We start from the raw sequence: 20030 nt of genomic DNA on the forward strand, positions 1-20030 counted from the left end.
ATGTTAATGTGGCATGCATTTTTAACTGGTAAAAGCTAGTTGCTTGAAATTCTTCCCTTATTTCAATCACAAGCAAAGCTATTTTGTAAATACTTTATTGGGGATTTTTCTACTGCATTTTTGCATCACTCTGCTTGCCTTGAGAATTAAGAACAGTTAGATGCAGTTTCCCTTTGGAATTTAACTGAACAGTCTAGTTTACAGCAGCAGTTGAGTTCAGCAAGAGAAATTGAGGGGGAGGGAATCTGTAGGAATCTGCCCCTTGCCTGAAACCCTGGAGAGCTGGTGCCAGTCATTTTGGAGGAAAGGGTCATGGCTCAGTGATAGAGCACATGTTTTGCATGAAAAATAGTCCAGGTTCAGTCTCTGGCATCTCCAGGTAGGGCTATGAAAGAAACCATGGAGAGTCATTATTTGTCAGTGGACAAGTTTGGAATTTTCTGTTTGGAATTTCTGTACAAGTACAGTGCAGAGCAGTGCAAACCATGATTTCCACAATTTATGGGAGTTAGTTGCAGTACAGTCTGTATGATTTTGCAGTATTTTAGGTTCAGAATCACTGAAATGGGTAATACAGTTTATGAGGTGAATAGGTTTGTCATTTGGAATAGAATAAATGTTGTTATGGTTGAAATTCCATGAGATGGAGTGGTGTGAATCCTGTTTATAACATTTTATAGGAGTTAGTGCAGTACAGCAGGTCTGTTTGACTTGGTTATAAAATGTTGAAATGGGCTAATACAATTTAGTTGGTGCACAAGTTTCATTGGGAAGAAAAGGCAGTATGGTGATGGCTGAAAAGCTGTGAAATGTTGGTAACTTTGTCTTTCCTCCCATTGTAGCAATATCTGCTTATTGAAGCTTCAAATAGCTAATCTTTGCTGCAATTATGCACCTGTCATTGTAGTATTGCCCCATTTTGTTGTGCAGATATAAAGTCAAGGATCAAATTGAAGGGGCAGCTAAGGCTTTCTTAACAAAATAACAATAAAAAACATTCCTTCAGATACAGTATCTGAAGAAGTGTTCATGCGCACGAAAGCTCATACCAATAACAAACTTAGTTGGTCTCTAAGGTGCTACTGGAAGGAATTTTTTTATTTTGTTTCGACTATGGCAGACCAACACGGCTACCTACCTGTAACTGAGGCTTTCTTAGTTGTGGTTGGACTCCAGCTCCCAGCAGCCCCAACCAGCATGGCCATTGATCAGGGTTGATGAGAGTTGTAGCCCAAAAACATCTGGAGGACCTCACATTAACCATCCAGCAAACAATAATATTACGCTGCCATCACATTTTCAAATTTGGAAGAAGTACAAAGGGTAGGGTGAAGGGTTGATAAAGGAACGTGAAGGCAAAATGAGTCTCCTTCATGCCTGCTGCACACACAAATCCTTGGATTGGATTCCTTCCACATGTGCACATTGCGAAGCAGGAGATTTTCTGCCCACCCCTATCCCCAGAGGGGGTATTGTACAGGCAGCCCCATTTTCCTTGTACAGATTGCTCCTTGTTGTATTGGGGCCAGCTGATGTGTTTGGAATGGAAATACAAAGTCACAAAAGTACTCTAATCGAACATAAAAGGTAAAGGGACCCCTGACCATTAGGTCCAGTTGTGGCCAACTCTGGGGTTGCAGCACTCATCTCGCTTTATTGGCCGGGGGAGCCGGCGTACAGCTTCCAGGTCATGTGGCCAGCATGACTAAGCCGCTTTTGGTGAACCAGAGCAGCGCACGGAAACGCTGTTTACCTTCCCGCTGGAGTGGTACCTATTTATCTACTTGCATTTTGATGTGCTTTCAAACTGCTAGGTTGGCAGGACTAATCGAACATACTTTCAGTTTAATCATGGATTGAAAAGAGTTGCCTTAAAACCAACTAACAGTGAATAGTGTTTGGCTTGGATTCTGATGAAGGACTTTCTTCTGATAGAGGACGTTCCTCTGCATCTAAGTCCTTGTGTATAGGTTGTAGTTGATTTCTCCCTTATAGTCACTGTCCCCCTCGAGACGAATGCCAACAGCATGATATTTTTTATGTTTTCAGGAACAGCGATTGGAAATCTTGACACAAAGCAACCTATTTCATCTCAGGTCAAGTAGTTTTTATGTGTCATACTGCTTGCTGAGAAAGTGTCCACAACTTCCTCAGTTCACACAAATACTGCATTCATTTTGTAAAATTAAGATGGCACTTATCTCCCAGGCTCCTTTTTGTGTGTGTATTTTTTATTTTTTTTAATGTGGCTTGAGAAATCCTACAAATGTCAGTGAAAGCTAGATTGCCAAATGATTACAGTAGATTTATGGGAGAGCTTTAAGGGTTAGATTTATACAGCTGCTTGTTAAATATTTTTCATCAGTATTATTTGCTGATATTAACTACTCCTTGCATTGGCTTTAGCAAAGTAATTTAGCATATGCTTAATTCAGTGAGATTTTGCATCCAATTTGTAGTCAAGAATGGTAAAGAATATGTGTTGGAAAAGTTGTGTAGTTTATCCACATGGAAAGAGGTAAGTGTATGATGTAGGCACTGGAATGGTCTTTCAAAAAGTTACTATTAGCATCCATTTGGAATATAAAATAGAAATAATAGGCTTGGCTCAGAAGAAGGGAACTATTTTTTAATGTTTGATGTTTTACTATGTTTAATATATGCTGTAAGCAGCCCAGAAAGGCTGGTGTATAGTAGTAGTAGTAGTAGTAGTTGTTAAAGGCAAGTACTGAATAAAAGGCTTGTAAACAAACCCAAGTTTTTAATCAGAAGGAAGTTACAGTAGCTTTGAAACTGCAAAGCTATACTGGAGAAGAGAGGCTAGGGAAGTCAACAGAAGGTTAATTTTAAAAGTATTGTACATCAAAATTTTATATGGAAAGAGTTAACCAGGCTTCTACATTACTCCTACTTTGAAAATTGCTGCTGTTCAAATTATTATTGTTATTATTAATAATAATATTATTATTTGCATATTCTAATATTTTAAAATGCTATGGGTGGTTGTAACTGCCAAGTAAAACCTGCATATGTCTTAACTATGAGAAATCACATCTTCCTGAAAGGTAACCAGATAGTCAGTATGAGATATTCTTGTTTCATAAGGAACATTTTTATTCCTTGTACTCAGTTCACTTGAAGCTTGGTGTCCTTATACTTGACCTGTTCCTTCTAATCCCTCACTGGGCTTTCAGTGCTGCATAAAGCAACTAAGAATCAGGAGACAGTCCCATACTTTCCTGCCTCCTTCAAATACATTTCCACCCTTGCCTCCAGTTTCACTGCCAAATGCACTCCCAGCCATGTTGTTTGAATTCTGTGTGGCTGCTCATCTGACAGCTGAAGGTTGGAAGGTTCCTGGCAGCCCCGCCAGCTTGGCCGCACAGTCCCTGTCCCTTCAGCATTGGTATTTACCAATCTCAAGGCAAGAAGAAAGCACTTAATCCAGTGTTTCTCAAACTTCGGTCTCCAGCTACACCTGCCTGCAACAGGTCCTCCCTCTACCTGCTTTCACAAAACAAAACAGATACGTGCACAGATGCAAGGAGGTAGGGAACCAGAGTCATTATGAGGCAGGTGGGGGGTAAACTTTGGCCCTCCAGATGTTGCTGAACTGTGCCTCACATCATCCCCAGAAAACATGGCCAAGGCTGATGGGAGTTATTTCTCCAACAACATCTGGAAGGTCAAAGGTTCTCCATACCTGCTAAAAAAGAATCCTCCTTTCACTTTTACCACCTTCAGGCCACTTCTTATCAGTGACAAAAATATCCAGAAATTGTGATGTGGCAGCACTAGAAGAGGGGCACAGCAGTAGCAGCCTGTGGGGCTGTGTGGGTCAGACTGTGATGCTCTCCCACCTTTTGAACATGCCAGGTCCCTGCTGCTTGTTGAGCAAGGCAGAGGGGCCAAGGCAGCAGGAGCTCAAGGTTGGCCCTGCAGCAGAGCCAATCCATTGCTCCCAGTCTTGCATCCATTCTGTGCCTGCCCTGTGCTGGCCTCCCACTTCTTGCCCCCCCTCCCCCTCTCAGTGCGTGGCAGTGAGCCAGAAAAGAACCTTAAAAACACACATGAACAATAGTTCCTTCTTGTGGTGCCATTTGACTGTGCGGTAAAAGCTGGAAGTTCCTTACCTTTATTCTGAAGATGGAAGGAGAAAACATGCAGTTCTGCATTACCTATCAATTAAGTATTTCTGACTGTCATGTAATATGTTTTCTTCTGGCTACAACTGAACCAATGACTCGGGTAATGTGATCTGAGCTCTCAACATGCAACCTGAAAATTAATGTCACTTAGAAGTAAGGGTGACTCTCCATTGCCAAATCCAGGGGGAATGCAAAGACGTTCCAGGGATCCTTCAGTGTTGGCTGACCCCAGCGCCACAGGCACAGCAAGAGATAAACACGTTAAGGTGGATTAAGGACAGTTTTCGTTTGTAACTGTGGAGACCTCATCTTGCAAATTAGTGGCATGAAAAGAAATGCAAGGCAGCAGTGGAGGTTTGAATATATGGGACACAAAAAATACTTCTTAAAGTCAACAACCAACATTAAATTAATAGTCATTCTTAATTTCTATATGCAGAGCAATAAGTTTAGGAAGCAAACAATTATTTATTTATTTATTTATTTATTTATTTATTTATGCATGCATGCATGCATGCTCTCTCAAGGACAGAAGCGGGAAACTTCTAGTCTGGCCCTCTAGGTCACACTGTCTGGTCCTTGGAATTTTTGCCAGGATGACACCACCACCCCCACAGCCTCACCTTTCACTCTCTTTGGTTGTTTTTGCCTGGCCTGAATGTGCCATTGAATTCTGATGATGTTTCTTGCTTGTCTGGAAAGAAAGGGGTGTGTGAGTGTGTAGCCTGCTGCAGAATGGAAACATTTGCATTTATTGCTTTGCCTACTTTTGCCTCTGGCCCCTGTAAAGTTGCCCTGAAGGGATTGTGGCCCTTGGAGTGAAAATATTCTCTGCTCAAGGAAGAAGCACAGTTTTTGTTGTTTTAAAGAAAAGAACGGGTAGAGTTTTTTGCATGCTCAGCTTTGAATTTGTTAATAAAAAGAAATAATGTTCATCATACTCTACCAAGAGAGACATCTGTGTGGGGAAGCAAGCTTCTATATGTGGATTCTGTCACTCGGTTGAGAACCACATGTGCACACTTAAAGAAGATGTATCATCTGTTGTGTTTTCACACACCTCAGCTCCACACTAGCCTGGGCTTGACATCATTGTGGATGATGATGATGATTTATATACCACCCTATACCCAAAGCTCTAAGGGCGGTTCACAGAATAAAATAAAATCAAAATATAAAACCATACTGCCTCTGTTCCACTGGTTATCCTGGAAGCAAGAATTCTGGTTTCTTTTTGTGTAAACACTTATGTGTGTGTGCATAGGGACCTCTCCACATGATGAGGTTTCCTGCTTTTGCAGGTTATGCAGCCCAGCTGTGCAGACCCTTGGTGCATTCAGCTATATGGGGGGTGTTCTACAGATGTGCTAATGAACATGGATTGATTAGAGCAGAGTTCACCATTACAGCAGCACTCTGCCCCCAAGCCATGCTCATTTCCCCCCTATTGAATGCTTGCAAGGCAATGTCAACCAATAAAGAACTGTGAAAAAAATGCAGCAATATTGTTTAAATGCAACATTGCCATACTTTATCATGAAAAGTATGTGCTCTGTGGTATAGCGCGAAAGCACAAAAAACCAGGTTTCATCATCGATTTCTGCTTTCAGTTTCTGCGCTTGTAATAAGAGAGTCTGCTGCATTGCACAAAGTCTTCTCTGGCAGTAGATCGCCTCGCTTTCAAGTGTTTGACAGACACTGCTGCTGTGTCATGGTTACAGAGCTTCACTGGCTGATGTTGAATGCTAGAAAAAGACTCCTGCAATGCCTTTTTCTCCTCCTTGCAGTGTGTTAAGTAGGGTGGTCTGGTTTCTTGATACTGAGGAGCCTGTAATATACACCAGGATCTCCTTAAAGTATTTCTATATCTTTGTATTCTGGGGTAAAATCCAGAGTACAGTGAGCAGAGAATCAGTGTTGTTTTCTTATTTCTCTCAGGGGGAAGGGCTGTATTAGAATGTTTTTTAAAGTTTGCAATCCCATTTTCAGCCTTAATTTTCCATTTCTAGGTGCAGGAATATGTGCATTAAGTGTGGTATAAGGTCAGAACAGCATGACTGTCCTTTGCCCATGGTTTCACCTTCCTTCCTTTCTCATGGACAGGTGTACTTTACTGGGGTATTCATAGTACTACCCCAGTGGAAGTGGACCAGGACAAATCCTCCAAGTGCCTTTTTGGCAGGTCCAAACAAGAAAGAATTATTTTACATCCTGTTTCCCCCCCAAACCAGGAGTGTCTCCAGGTTTGTGAGGGGACCATAGCAACATGACCACTGAGGACCCCCACTTTCACCAGTGGGCACCTAGCAGAGTTCTGATTAGCGCTGGGCAGGGAACAATGATTTAAGTTTCCACAGTGCCCCTGACATATCATTATTCTTTACCTTTCTTCTTGGAAATAGATCATTTGACAAACTCCCCAACTGGGGACTCACAATTACATTTGCCTATCAGTGCATAGACGTGCTCCTTGTGTGGTTGTGTTTTTTGAGCAATCTGCCCTTCAGTTGTGTGTGGGAGGGATTAATAGCAACACTGTGAAATTAAGGCGGCAGTTACAAACACTTTTACGTTGTATTTTGTCTCAATGGGGAAGTTTATTGTTTTGTTTTTATTATGTATTTTGATCTTGTATTTTTATGCCGTAAACCACTATAAGATCTTTGGATGAAGGGCAATATACAAATCAGATAGATAGATAGATGATAGATAGATAGATAGATAGATAGATAGATAGATAGATAGAGGGCAATATACAAATCAGATAGATAGATAGATGATAGATAGATAGATAGATAGATAGATAGAGGGCAATATACAAATCAGATAGATAGATAGATAGATAGATAGACAGACAGACAGAAAGAAAGAACTTACTGGGACTTGTTTCTGAGTAAGCATGGGTAGGATAGTGCTTCACATGGTAGTATACGTGGACAAATATTCTCTTGTCTGTACATATAGCAATGAAACACTTTGAAGCTTTCTGAGCGTTTATCTAAGTCTTTGATTGAGTAGCTGTGATACCACGGAAGAGATTAATGTTCTATCTGCTGGGAAACGAGGTCCATCTGACCAACATTATCCCTTTCTTAAGGAAGCAAAAGTCAATTGGAGCTGGGAGAAAACCCTTCACACAGGGTTGATTTTTGGGGGTGGGGGCATTGTGTCCTGTTGATAGAAAGGGGCAATGAAGTGGAGCCCTAAGGAGTAATGGGGCACACAATACAAGCAAGCCAAGAAAATAGTGAATCTTACGCCTTGGGAGGCAAAATGGCTACAAAAGAGAAGACAGTAAGCTGTGTAGCTTGACCCTGAGGGAATGATGTGTGGAGGAGACAGAGGAATGAATCAGGGCTGGGAGTTGATGGTGGAAGGGATCAATGAGATTGGAGTGACAAAAACCTTAAAGAAGATCTGTGTGCTGTTGATCAAGGTGAGGGAAAAGAGATGGGAGATGCTTGTGGACAGCAACTATGAAGGGCGAGCTCAGGGCTGGGGTACCTGTAGCCATTCATTATTGGCTGTGCTTTCTGGGACTGATAAGACCTGGCGTCTAACAACAACTGGAGTGTCACAGGTTTCCCATCCCTGGCTTAGATAGACACAGAAGGAAAGGACAAAGTTTGACCTAATCTGTTGTAATAACCAGCCAGATCTTAGTCTTTTGTTCTCTTGTGAATCAGTTGAATCATGTGAAAAGCAAAGTATATTATCATAATTAGGCATTTTGACAAGATTATAACAGGTGTGAGTAACTGTAGTGGTGGTAATTTTGTTTTGTTTTGTTTTTATAAAGATTTTTATTAAATTTTAGAAAAGACAACAAACATAAGAAAAAACAAGAACAAATACACACAAATACAAAATTATAAAATACATAAAAAATAAAGAAAAAATAGTTTCAAAAAAGAAAAGAAAAAACACATTTTTTAAAAAAAGAGAAAAAACACAAAAATCCCTCTTTTTGCTTCTCATCTTTGATTCACTTATTTTTTTGACTTCCTCACATCTCCCTCTTTTGTATCCCTGTTGCAAATTAATTCAGCAAATTCATATCCAATTTATTTGTCTAATTATCCATCCAATCTTATTTTTAACATCGTTGCTAGAACCCCTTCAGTTCATTTCAATGCCATTAACTTTCAAAAATTTTACAATATTTCTGTAAATAAATTTTAAATTTCTTCCAGTCTTCTTCCACCAACTCTTCTCCCTGGTCTCGGATTCTGCCAGTCATTTCCGCCATTTCCATATATTCTATTACTTGAGTCTGCCATTCTTCCAGAGTGGGTAGATATTGTGTCTTCCAATGCTTTGCGATGAGTATTCTTGCTGCTGCTGTTGCATACATAAAAAAATTTCTATCCTTCTTTAACACCAATTGGCCGACTATGGCCAGGAGAAAGGTCTCTGGTTTCTTAGGGAAAGTGTACTTAAGTACCTTTTTTAGTTCATTATATATCGTCTCCCAGAAAGCCTTAATCCTTGGGCACGTCCACCAAAGGTGAAAGAATGTACCTTCTGTTTCTTTACATTTCCAACATTTGTTATCGGGCAAATGATATATTTTTGCAAGTTTGATTGGGGTCATGTACCACCTATACATCATTTTCATAATGTTCTCTCTTAGGGCATTACATGCCGTAAATTTAATCCCGGTGGTCCACAACTTCTCCCAGTCAGCAAACATAATGTTATATCCTATATCTTGTGCCCATTTTATCATAGCAGATTTTACCATTTCTTCCTCAGTGTTCCATTTCAACAGCAAATTATACATTCTTGATAGTAGCATTGGGTTCTAACAATTCTGTCTCTAACTTTGATTTTTCCACCTGGAAACCCACTTTTTTATCCTGATTATAGGCCTCTCTTATTTGAAAATAATGTAGCCAGTCTCGCACCTTATCTTTAAGCTTGTCGTAACTCTGCAATTTCAATTTATCACCTTCCTGTTCCAAAATTTCCCAGTATTTTGGCCATTTAGTCTCCATATTAAGTTTTTTCAAAGCTTTCGCTTCCATAGGTGAGAGCCACCTTGGGGTTTTACTTTCCAAAAAGTCTTTATATCTCAACCATACATTAAACAATGCTTTCCTGACAATATGGTTTTTAAAAGCCTTGTGTACTTTAACCTTGCCATACCACAAATATGCATGCCACCCAAATACATTGTCATAACCTTCAAGATCTAAGATGTCTGTGTTCTCAAGAAGTAGCCATTCCTTCAACCAGCAAAAAGCTGCTGATTCATAATAAAGTTTCAAATCTGGCAGGGCAAATCCCCCTCTATCTTTAGCATCCGTAAGTATCTTAAATTTTATTCTGGGCTTTTTGCCCTGCCAGACAAATCTAGAAATATCTCTTTGCCACCTCTTGAAACAATCCATCTTGTCAATAATTTGCAAAGATTGAAACAAAAACAGCATTCTCGGCAATACATTCATCTTAATAACATCAATTCGATCTAGCAAGCTAGTAATTTTGTATCTTTTGGATGCTATTTTGTTTTTTGTTTTTTACTGATCACTTATATTTCTACCTGGGGGAAAAATCATAATTATTTTTGGCTCAACTTAGACTGTGTTCTCACAAATTTTTGCTGCTCAAATCCACATTAAACCATTCGACCGGTTCAAACATTGCTTCATACATACACTTAATGCTGCCTCAATGTTGCCACGCTTCCTTGCTCCTTTTTTCCAGATGTCCACACATTAGCCAGATCTTTGCAGGTGCAGAACAGCTGTATGTGTATTGGTACGCTTTCAAATTTCCAGCTAAGGTACAGTAGTTGGGGGGCAATGACAGTGAGGTGCAACAGGGTTGAAGATATTTTGGGAAAACATTGTTGAGAAATATTGGTAAAATATTTGATTATTGGCTTTCCGTATAGTTACATGCACACCACAGCATTGGTAAATAATCTGTATTAGCATAGGGATGCCCAAATCCGGAGTGCAAATTATTGGTCTTACTTGTTCTGTGTACCTTTGAAGAAGAAATGTAATAGTATCCTCTTGCTTATTTTCACAGTCTGACAGCAATGCAAGCTTCCTCAGAGCTGCCAGGGCTGGCAATCTGGACAAAGTTGTGGAATATCTGAAGGGAGGAATAGACATCAATACATGTAATCAGGTAAGTGGCTCATGATTTACAGATTTTGGCATAATATGCAAGTGGGAACTGCATAAGGAACTGGGTAGAAGGAAGAAGGGAAGGAGTGTTTTTTTCTTTTGCTGGCCTTTCCTTCCCCCTACATTGAATTGAGTGCTGAAGGTGGGGTGGAAAGATATTCCTGTGAGCCACACACACACACACACACACACACACACACAATTCTCACTGTTTTATCTACAATTTTATTATGTGAATTGTTAAACAAACAAACAAACAAAAAACAAACAAACAAATATAGTTTTTATTGATTTCCAATGTATAACAACAAAAAGAGAAAGAAAAACTCCCAATTTAGCTCAGTCTCCAGTCCAGTCCAGGACAGATCAGTCTATTTAAGTTTGCCAAAGCCCAGTCTGTGATTTCAGTGGCTGCCATTATTCGTGGTTATCAGGAGAGGAATATTTAAATAGAGTCTCTATATTGTGACTGCATAGTTAATGAGTACTATAAACATGATAAATAACAACAAAAGGTTGCCGCTCGTTCTCCATTTACATGGAGATTAATAGTAAAACAGTAGCTCAGAATAGGCTTAAATTAGTTAACAGGCAGTTCTTCTTATAGAGAAATTTCCTTTTGACTCCATCCATATTCTGATCGCAAGCAAGACAGAACACCTGGGTCTCTCCTTAAAAAAGGAGAGAAATAAAGCATATTTTATTGATTTTTATGGAAATTGGAAAGCTTCTGTTTTGCTCTTGGGCATGGTGTGTCCCTTTTGCTTTCTACAAATCAAGTGTATCTTCCTCCACAATGCACCTGGTGTTCAGTGATCCCAAGTGCGGAAGTCTGAGGTTTCCCTTGCTATTTCTGTGTAGCATCAGGCAGCAAGTAAACACTTTGTAGGGTATTTTTAGAGGGAAGCTCAATGTGTGTTGGAGCAGATAGAATCAAGTAGCTAATGGACATCTGCAGTAATCAGAACTGCTCAAATGCTAACTAGTTTGTTTCATACTGGGCACAGCCTCAGTGCTTGCAAAGGATCATGCATTTGCTTTATTTCAAATCTATACAAGTGAATTGAGAAAGAAAAAAATAGTTTTTTTAAAAAACCCGATATGGGGATTGACATCTTAAGTACCGTATTTTTCGCTCTATAGGATGCACCCAACCATAGGGCGCACCTTGTTTTAGAGGGGGAGAACAAGAAAAAAAATTCTCCCCCTCTCTGCTCAGCGACCCTTCAGCGAAGCGGCAGGAAAAACGGAGCCCCTTTCATTTCTCCTCCCACTTCGTTGAAGGGGCGCTGTGCAGCTCTCCCTCTCTGCTGAAGCCGGGAGAGTCTTGCTCTCCCGGCTTCAGCAAAAGGAACCCGAAGCCTTTGGAGTGCAGCGTTGAGTTCCCGCTTCACTCCGAAGGCTTCAGGCAGCTATCCCTTAAGCCTGGAGAGCAAGAGGGGTCAATGCGCACCGACCCCTCTTGCTCTCCAGGCTTCAGCGGAAGCAACACATAGCCTCTGGAGCATGGAGGGAGCGCTCCCTCTGCGCTTTGGAGGCTTCGCGTTGCTATCGCTGAAGCCAAGGAGCCTGCATTTGCTCCATAGGATGCATACACATTTCCCCTTAATTTTTGGAGGGGGAAAAGTGCGTCCTATAGAGCGAAAAATATGGTATCTTTATGTGGGAGTAACCCATACAAAGTTCAGTGGGAATTACTCCCCATTATTATGTTAGCTGATCTGAGATATTTTATCTGAAGAGAATTGTGTTTGCTGTATGGATATGACATACCAGTGCTATGATCAGATGAGCACTTGGTCAATGTTCTTTGTATGGATCAAACTAGATGTATGATCCATGTCATGCAGCATTCCAGAACAGACACTTCAATTTTGCCAAGATCAAGCACTGTAGTGCAGCTGATGTGATGTTAGTTTAGGCCTAGGACCAGGGGGTCAAAGCTGTATGCTCTCTTTGTCAAACACAATTTTTGATGTTCAGAGAGGATGAGTTGTTAAAATAATTGTTTGCCATGTTTAATGTGTTTTCACACTTTCTCAGCCTGTGTGTAAGTAGAAGTTATTGATGTGTATTTTGTCCCTCTCTAATTACATAATATCCACTTCCCTCTAGTTACCAAATCTCACATTTGCTACATTTTTGATTGAAAGTACATTTGAAAAAGGATATAATAGCAAATGTCTTGGCTTCCCATACAGCCTACTTGCTTTATCCTTAAAGCAAACAGATACTTCATTAATGCTCATTCTGAAGAAACACTAGGCAATCGTATATTCTTAGTTTTATTCTCATTTTTTTACAGATAATAGGGTGGATGTAAAATGGGAATGGCTTTACACAAGTTCAGGGCTGCTTTGCCATGAGGGCTATGTTTTACCTTCACTTCCTGAGGCAATATGCCTCATTATTTATACCCTTTGTTGAGAATCACACTTGAGGATAGTCCTGTTTCACTAGGGTCCTGCCTATATGCTTTCCATAAGTACATTGTACACTTCGTAATGACTTCATGCTATGAAGTGGTTTTAAATTGGTTAAATAAAAAATAAAATAAAACCTGGTTAGCCACTCGGTGAACAGGATACTGGGCTAAATGGGCCTCTGATCTGATCCAGCAGAGCTTTTCTTATGTTCTTATTCTTCCATGTGTCTAAAGAAAAACTGATCCTGCAGATAGCTCAGTCTGGACAGCACAAGACTCTTAATCTCAGGGTTGTGGGTTGAAGCCACATATTGGGCAAAATATTCCTGCCTTGCAGGGGTTGGACTACATCATCCTTGTGGTCCCTTCCAACTCTACAATTCTGTGATTCTTCAATTCCTGCTGTAATTGAAGGTATCTGATAAAATAGCATGGCGTTTGCAAAATCTCAGATATGGATATAGGCTTTTTATCTAAACTAGCAATCTTTTTGCTGTTTTTTTTTTAATATGGGAAAGGGAATCCCTGGTCGTTTCTTCAAAGGACCAGTACCACTTTTCCTAGGTCACTCACAGAGCAGCGTGCCCTTGTAATTAAATTGCAAACTCCTCCCACATCTGATCACCTGAAGAACTGACATTGTTTACAGATGGAATTACTCCATGGCGACAGAGATGCTAGGAAATAATCACCGCTTAGTTATGATGCACTTGTCCTCACTTGGAACCACTTGCAACCATGAGTCCTGGGTTGTGTAAACAAATACAGGGCTAAAGTTAGTTAAGAGGGTGCTGTATCTAAGATAAAAGTGATCACGTGAAAAAGCCTGCCATTAGCCAAGCCCTACTCTTTTCTTTTCTCTTCCTTCCATCATTTTCTCCTTCCCTTTCTGTAGGTTCACGACACTATTTTTTTTGTAGAATCTAGAGTGGGCTCTTCATTGAAAGGCTCACAGAACATTGAACCTTGTGTTCTGTTGCTGAAAGACTTTATTATTATTATTATTATTATGCCCAGACCTCCAGAATAGACCGGTGGATAATGGGGAAATCAACATGAGTCTTTCCCTCTGTGGTTTTCTGCTGCCTTGATCCATTTAATCAGATAAAACAGCATTTGGTTTCCGGCCAGCCTCTTTTCTAAATAGGTTGGATTGTGCCCAGCTGACCTTTTGCTGTTTCCACTGATCATTAAAACTGAATAGATCCTTTAATGTAATCTGTACAGTATTGTGTCAATTCATTTAATGCTGAATTCCAAGGTCTATAGTTGTAAGTAAATCTGCTAGATTTCCTGTTTTAGCCAGGTGTGCTAGTAAGGCATTTGGGGGATCCTAAGTAGGCTTACTTTATTTATTCGTACTCATTTATTAAAATATTTTATCCCATGTGGAGGTTTTATCCCATAGAAATTAACTGGACCTACTTCAAAATAAATAAATATCTTTTGAATATTTTAAAATATCTGTTTTTATTCATACTTCTATTGTTTTCTTTTATATTTTTCTGAACAGCTTAGATGTTTCCTTACAAACAAGGCTCATACTGACCAAAAAGAAGGCCTATTTGCTCCTATCCCTTTAACAATAGTTTAATTTTCAGAAATCAGCTGGTTAAGCTTTTGACAGCATGGGAATTATCACCTCCTAATGCATGCTGCATATATTAAAGGCAGACCTACAGTGACCAGTTGACCAAGTGCAAGGAGATTGAGGATCCAGAATCCCTTAACATACTATGGCACCTAGAATTCTTTGAGGGAAGAAATGTACTTTATTGGGCTTTATAGTGGCATGCAGCCTTTAGGCCTCTGTATGTATGGTGGAGTTATTCATTACTGGGAGTGGGGATTATTCACATGATTTTTTGGAATAAAACTTTTGTTTGATCCAGAAGTGGTTATATTAGGATTTCCCCAAGATCAAGCAGATAAAATAATAAACTTCTCTCACTTGGAATCTATTTATAGTAGCCAGAAAAACTATGACAAAGTTTTGGATATTTAGGTATATTCTGGGACGGTCAGAGTGGTTTACTGCTATATAAATAATAAAAGTAATAGCAGTTGTTGGATATACTAGAGCCATTTCATTTTCATTGGGTGCGAATAAAGTGGCTGCTTTTGGCAGCTAGAATTTAAATAATAATAATAATAATAATAATAATAATAATAATAATTTATTATTTATACCCCGCCCATCTGGCTGGGCCTCCCCAGCCACTCTGGGCGGCTTCCATAAAAACCAAAAATACAGTAAAATATCACACGTTAAATATCCGTGTTTGAGAAATTATCTGATTTCTTATTTGTTTACAAAGAGCCACCATCCCTTTAAGTCTGCGTATCTGATAGAGGAGGTGTTGTTTTATTTTAAGAATTGTTTATGTAGTCTGCTGTAGAGCTGAGCGGATAGTACCGTATTTTTTGCTCCATAAGACACACTTTTTCCCTCCTAAAAAGTAAGGAGAAATGTGTGTGTGTCTTATGGAGCGAATGCAGGCTGCGCAGCTATCACTGAAGCTAGCCCAGCAAGAGTGAGAGCTGCACAGTGCCTCTTGTTCTGCTGGCTTCCCAGTGAAGTGGGAGGAGGAATGGAAGGGAGCCCTTACAGAGCCCCTTCCATTCCTCCTCCCGCTTCGCTGAAGAGAGCTATGCAGCGCCTCTTGTTCTGCTGGCTTCAGCGATAGCTGCGCAACTTGCTCTGGCTTTTCAGGAAGGTGGGAGAAAGGACAGAGGGCAGCCTGTCAGTCCCTTCTCCCACCTCCCGGAAAAGCCAACAAGAGCCACGCCAAGCGAGCGTGTCTGCGGCTCTTGCTGGCTTTTCTTGTTTTCCTCCTCTAAAAACTAGGTGCATCTTATGGTCGGGTGCATCTTATAGAGCGAAAAATATGGTAAATAGTTTTAACAAACAAATATGTGAAATGGGCAAGCCGGGTAACTCTGAGCACAGGGAGGGCCAAGAAGACTTTTCAACACTTGAATGGACAGAAATGAGAGAAACCCCATCCAATGCTTGTTTTATATACTGCACTCAGAGGTTCGCTTCAAGTAGACTTTGGGAGGTTTAAATGAGGGTGCTACTATGTAGACTCCTTTGAACTTCCTGAAACCTACCCATTTTGAGATCAGTACATCAGTTGGATAGGGAGAGGTCATAGAGATTAGAAATCTGTCCAACCTTGTGTTTGCTAGGCAGCTTCCTTTGTGTCTCCCCCACACTCCCATGGGAAATGGGTGGGCAGAGTCTATGAGATTTCAAAGGTATCTCCTTCTGTGCCTCAAAATTTCTTAATTATATTTGCAAATGTTGAGAGAGATGTGTAGGTGTTTGTGCGGTGGACGTGGTGGACGGCATGACCATGCATACTTTGGATGTGGGACCTGGAGCTTCATATGTGACTGGGATGAGACAACAGCCCAGTCTCTGACTGGCAGTGGCTGTGCCAGCTGAGGACTTTTTAGCTGCTGATGTCTGTGCTTGCAGCTAAGATTTTCTGTATTCAAAGCCTGTGCTATACCACTAGGGTTTTACCCCTTTAAGAAGGGCCAAATGGGAGTTTGTGATTAATGTGAGGATTGTTGTTTTTTGTTTTTTCCTTGCAGAATGGACTCAATGCTCTACACCTGGCTGCCAAAGAAGGCCATGTGGGGCTGGTTCAGGAACTTCTGGAAAGAGGTTCTGCGGTGGACTCTGCTACTAAGGTAATATATTCACTGTATCATTATATATAAATGGTTCTATGTGTGTGTGTATGTGCACGCGCACGCGCACACACATACACATACACACACACACTGAAATAGAGCAAGGGTAGACAATGTGGTTGGACTACAGCTTTGATCAGTGACATGGTCAGGTTAGGGATGATGGGAGCTGTAGTACAGTAATGTTTACTTATTTAGAGCATTTGTATCCAGCTCTTCAGCCAAAAAGGCCCCCAGAGTGGTTTGCAAACAGTCAATTAAAACAAGACAGTCTTTGTCTGAAGGCTTACAATCTAATATAAAAACACAATAGACAAGGGAAAGGGGGCAGGGAGAGGGAAAGCGACCTTGTGAGAGCACCACAGCCATCTATGATTCTATTTCTGAAACAGACTAATGATGAACATTATTTGTTTCAACTCTGCATTAAGATCCATTAGGCAGTGTTTCTGAAACATGTGCTGAAACTCCTGAGTATATGTCTCACACACCTTCCACCTGACAACAGCACTGTGCTCTGTCCTTCCTCATTAACGTCGGCTGTGCATGCCTCAAGAATGCAAGCACACACTTTCCATTGACCTCTGCAATCCCTACCAAACTCACACCAACCCTCCCTTGGTACACCTGTTGGCTTCAAAGTAAAAACAGGAGAATTGAAGAACCCTCTCCTATACTATATAATCACAGAGATGAGAACATGTTGGATCCAGACTTGGTCTCCATGAACAGATCGGCTTTGGACTGATTGGAAGGTCACATGCCTGTTGTGTCCTCCTCACGCCACCCTGCCAACGCCCCCCCCCCGAAAAATGCTCCTGGGTCTATGGCCCCAGCAGACCCCTCCCACACTACGCCCCTGCCTGGAGGGCCTCATTCTCCCCCCCCCCCCAGGTCTGAGGTTTCCTATGTAGACAATACTGGGGGCCAATGGTCTGACTGTGTATAAGGAGTTTCCTGTGTTTTCATGAAAACTGCTCCCTTGTCATGCAAGTAGAAAATAAATTCCATATTACTCCATAGGATTTTCTCTGGTTGAGAATAATTTCCCTTTTTTTGTCTTGGTGTTAATAGCTGGCAGCATGAGGCAAAACCAGTTCAAAGGAGTCAGCTTTTTTGCCTTCGCCTCTATCCCTGTGAATATTCTAGAATTATCAGCTTTATCAAAATTGGTTTGCATCACTGAAGGGCAGTGCATAGCAAGAACATGGTGGTATTATATACATGCCATAAGAGTCAAAGTATTGAAATAGGAGGTTCCCACATTATGGACCTCCCTAGCTTAAATAAAAAAGGGGCCAAAAATATTTCTCTCTAAGAAATTTTTGGGTAGTCTTAATCCTAGGAGGTTTATTTTGAATGAAGAGAAAGTTATTGAATAGTTTTAATGCAAGAATGCTAAAGTTTCAATTGATGTTATGAATGTGAATGAGAATACTGTTTATTGAAAGCTGCTTTGAACCGGGTTTTGGGCGAATCTGTTTATGAGTAAATGATTATTACTATCATTATCTTTTATCAAACAGAAAGGCAATACTGCATTGCATATTGCATCCTTGGCTGGGCAGGCTGAAGTTGTCAAAGTTCTAGTGAAGGAAGGAGCCAATATTAATGCACAATCTCAGGTATGTTTGGCATTTTCTGCTTTATAAAAATGCAGTGTTGTATAAAGTGCTCTAAGCCTTAAGTTGGCAAATCTGACTCAAGGTTAATTGGTCACACACAGTGAAGTGGCCAAATTATTCAGCACAGTGGGACATATTGAAACCTCACCAGCAGCTGGAGCGCAGCAGCTAAATCAGATATTTTGCAAATCAGGCTCATTAGCAATGGAAAGGCATCTCTCAGTCTTCAGATTATGAAATTATAAACTTTGAGGCATGGAATTCAGCGAGGAGCCGTATAGGTAACATAATCTGAATTCCAATATTCTTGAAGCCATCTTTTTATGCTTCTCCAAATATACCTTTTTCACTCTTGTATATTTTCAAATAAGGATGTAGTGCTATTGATTCCCAGCATGCAAAGATACATTTTCTGCCCTCTAGAATCTATATAATTGATTTTTAAACTGTGTTCCTGGAAACTCTTTTAAGTTTGAAGATTTTCTCATTGGGGTCACTTGTGCATTCTAGGTCATATTCACAGTTTACACGGGGCAGTGGTCAGACTGACCTCATCCGGTTGATGCACCACACAAAATTAGAGTGTGCCCTAAGTATGTCCTAGAATACTCTGCAGCACCCAAGGGTTCCTCAGCACGACGTTGGTATGGAAAAGCAACATGGACAAACTCATCTTATCTCAAATTGAAATAAGAATGGTTCTTTCTAAGCTTCTTGACAAAGAGAATCTTAGGGGGTGGAAATGACCCTTTCCAAATGCTTTCCATGGCCTCAGAATATGGCACAATGTTGTATCTTGAGGTAGACATAGATGAGAAGGAAATACATAGAAAGGACCTTCAGCACTTCCTTGTGGGCCTTCCTAGTCTGAGTGTAGATTCCTTCATCCCTTTTACAGTTGGCTACTGCAGAGTTAGACAAGAGTCCTTTAAGTCAGCACAGCCATCTTCTCAGTGAGGTGGGCCCAACTGCAGTGCTAGTCAACCTACAAAAAGGTCTCAAATGGCCCTGGCTCTGGGCTGAGATATCATCTTCCAAACCCCAGGTGCCACACCTGTCAAGGGTCCTGAGCTGCTTTAGAAGAACTGCCTTCACTCTGCCTAGACCTGACTTGGCCTATGCCTGATCTTCACTTTACCTCTTTGTTGTCTCCAGTTTCCCTATGCGCTTCAAGCCCCAACACAACAGCATAACGTGATAATGCTTCTTCCCTGCAACTAATGTCTCTCCTCCCTCACCTCGCCAGCCCTGCCACTCACTTTCCTTTCCCCAAAACCTACAGTAATAACCAGTGGAGATTTGTGTGAGGGAGAGAGCAGCTATTCAGACTTTCCTTAGCCTTGAATACCTAACATCTGAGCAGATTCTATCACAAAGATCTGTGGGAATTATAGTTTGTCAGAATGCATGTCCAACTGCAATTCCCAGGAATCTTTGCAGTGGGAGCCTTACACTGAGAACATTTCCAGGCATAATCCTGGCCTATGACATAAACCTTTCCATTGCATGCACTGCTGCATGCACTGCTGCATGTGAAGGGTAAGTTTTTTGGGTGGGGAAAGGCAGGCTCACCTGACGCCTTCATTAGATATCTTTAGGTGCCAGGCAAAAACATTTCTCTTCAGCCAGGCATTCAGCTGATTAAAATTCCATGGCTTTTTCAATGTGTTTGTGGAAGGAGTGTTATTGGTTTCGCTTCATGGATTTTGTATTCTCATTTTCTATCTTTCTGTTGTGAACCGCCCTGCAATCTTTGGATGAAGGGTGGTATACTAATATAATAAAATGATGATGATGATGATGATGTAATAGTTTGAAATGGCCTGAACTTATTTATTTGGCTCAGGTTCTGAACACCTAGCTATTTTGGAATGGGGTGGGCCATTCCTTTCTAAATTCTGCCTCTATCTAAAACTTAGTCACCTGCTATTAAAGCAGAAAATCTGAAGATCATTGATGTAGATGGTGGTTTGGATTCAGTGGAAGT

At 40.7% G+C, this 20030-nt stretch overlaps 1 protein-coding gene across 26 annotated transcripts in view; it reads left to right on the plus strand.

Annotated features, from left to right (window-relative positions):
• Positions 1–20030, plus strand: part of ANK2 (ankyrin 2) — a 322074-nt gene that overhangs the window by 184232 nt on the left and 117812 nt on the right. For all 26 annotated transcript variants that reach the window (XM_079990154.1, XM_079990163.1, XM_079990168.1 and 23 more), the window contains exons 2-4: positions 10188–10289; positions 16317–16415; positions 17945–18043. In XM_079990154.1, the coding sequence (XP_079846280.1) occupies positions 10188–10289; positions 16317–16415; positions 17945–18043 (300 nt within the window). The remainder of the gene's footprint in view (positions 1–10187; positions 10290–16316; positions 16416–17944; positions 18044–20030) is intronic.

The sequence above is a fragment of the Podarcis cretensis genome, assembly GCF_951804945.1.
Source record: "Podarcis cretensis genome assembly, chromosome: 9".
Classification (NCBI taxonomy): domain Eukaryota; kingdom Metazoa; phylum Chordata; class Lepidosauria; order Squamata; family Lacertidae; genus Podarcis; species Podarcis cretensis.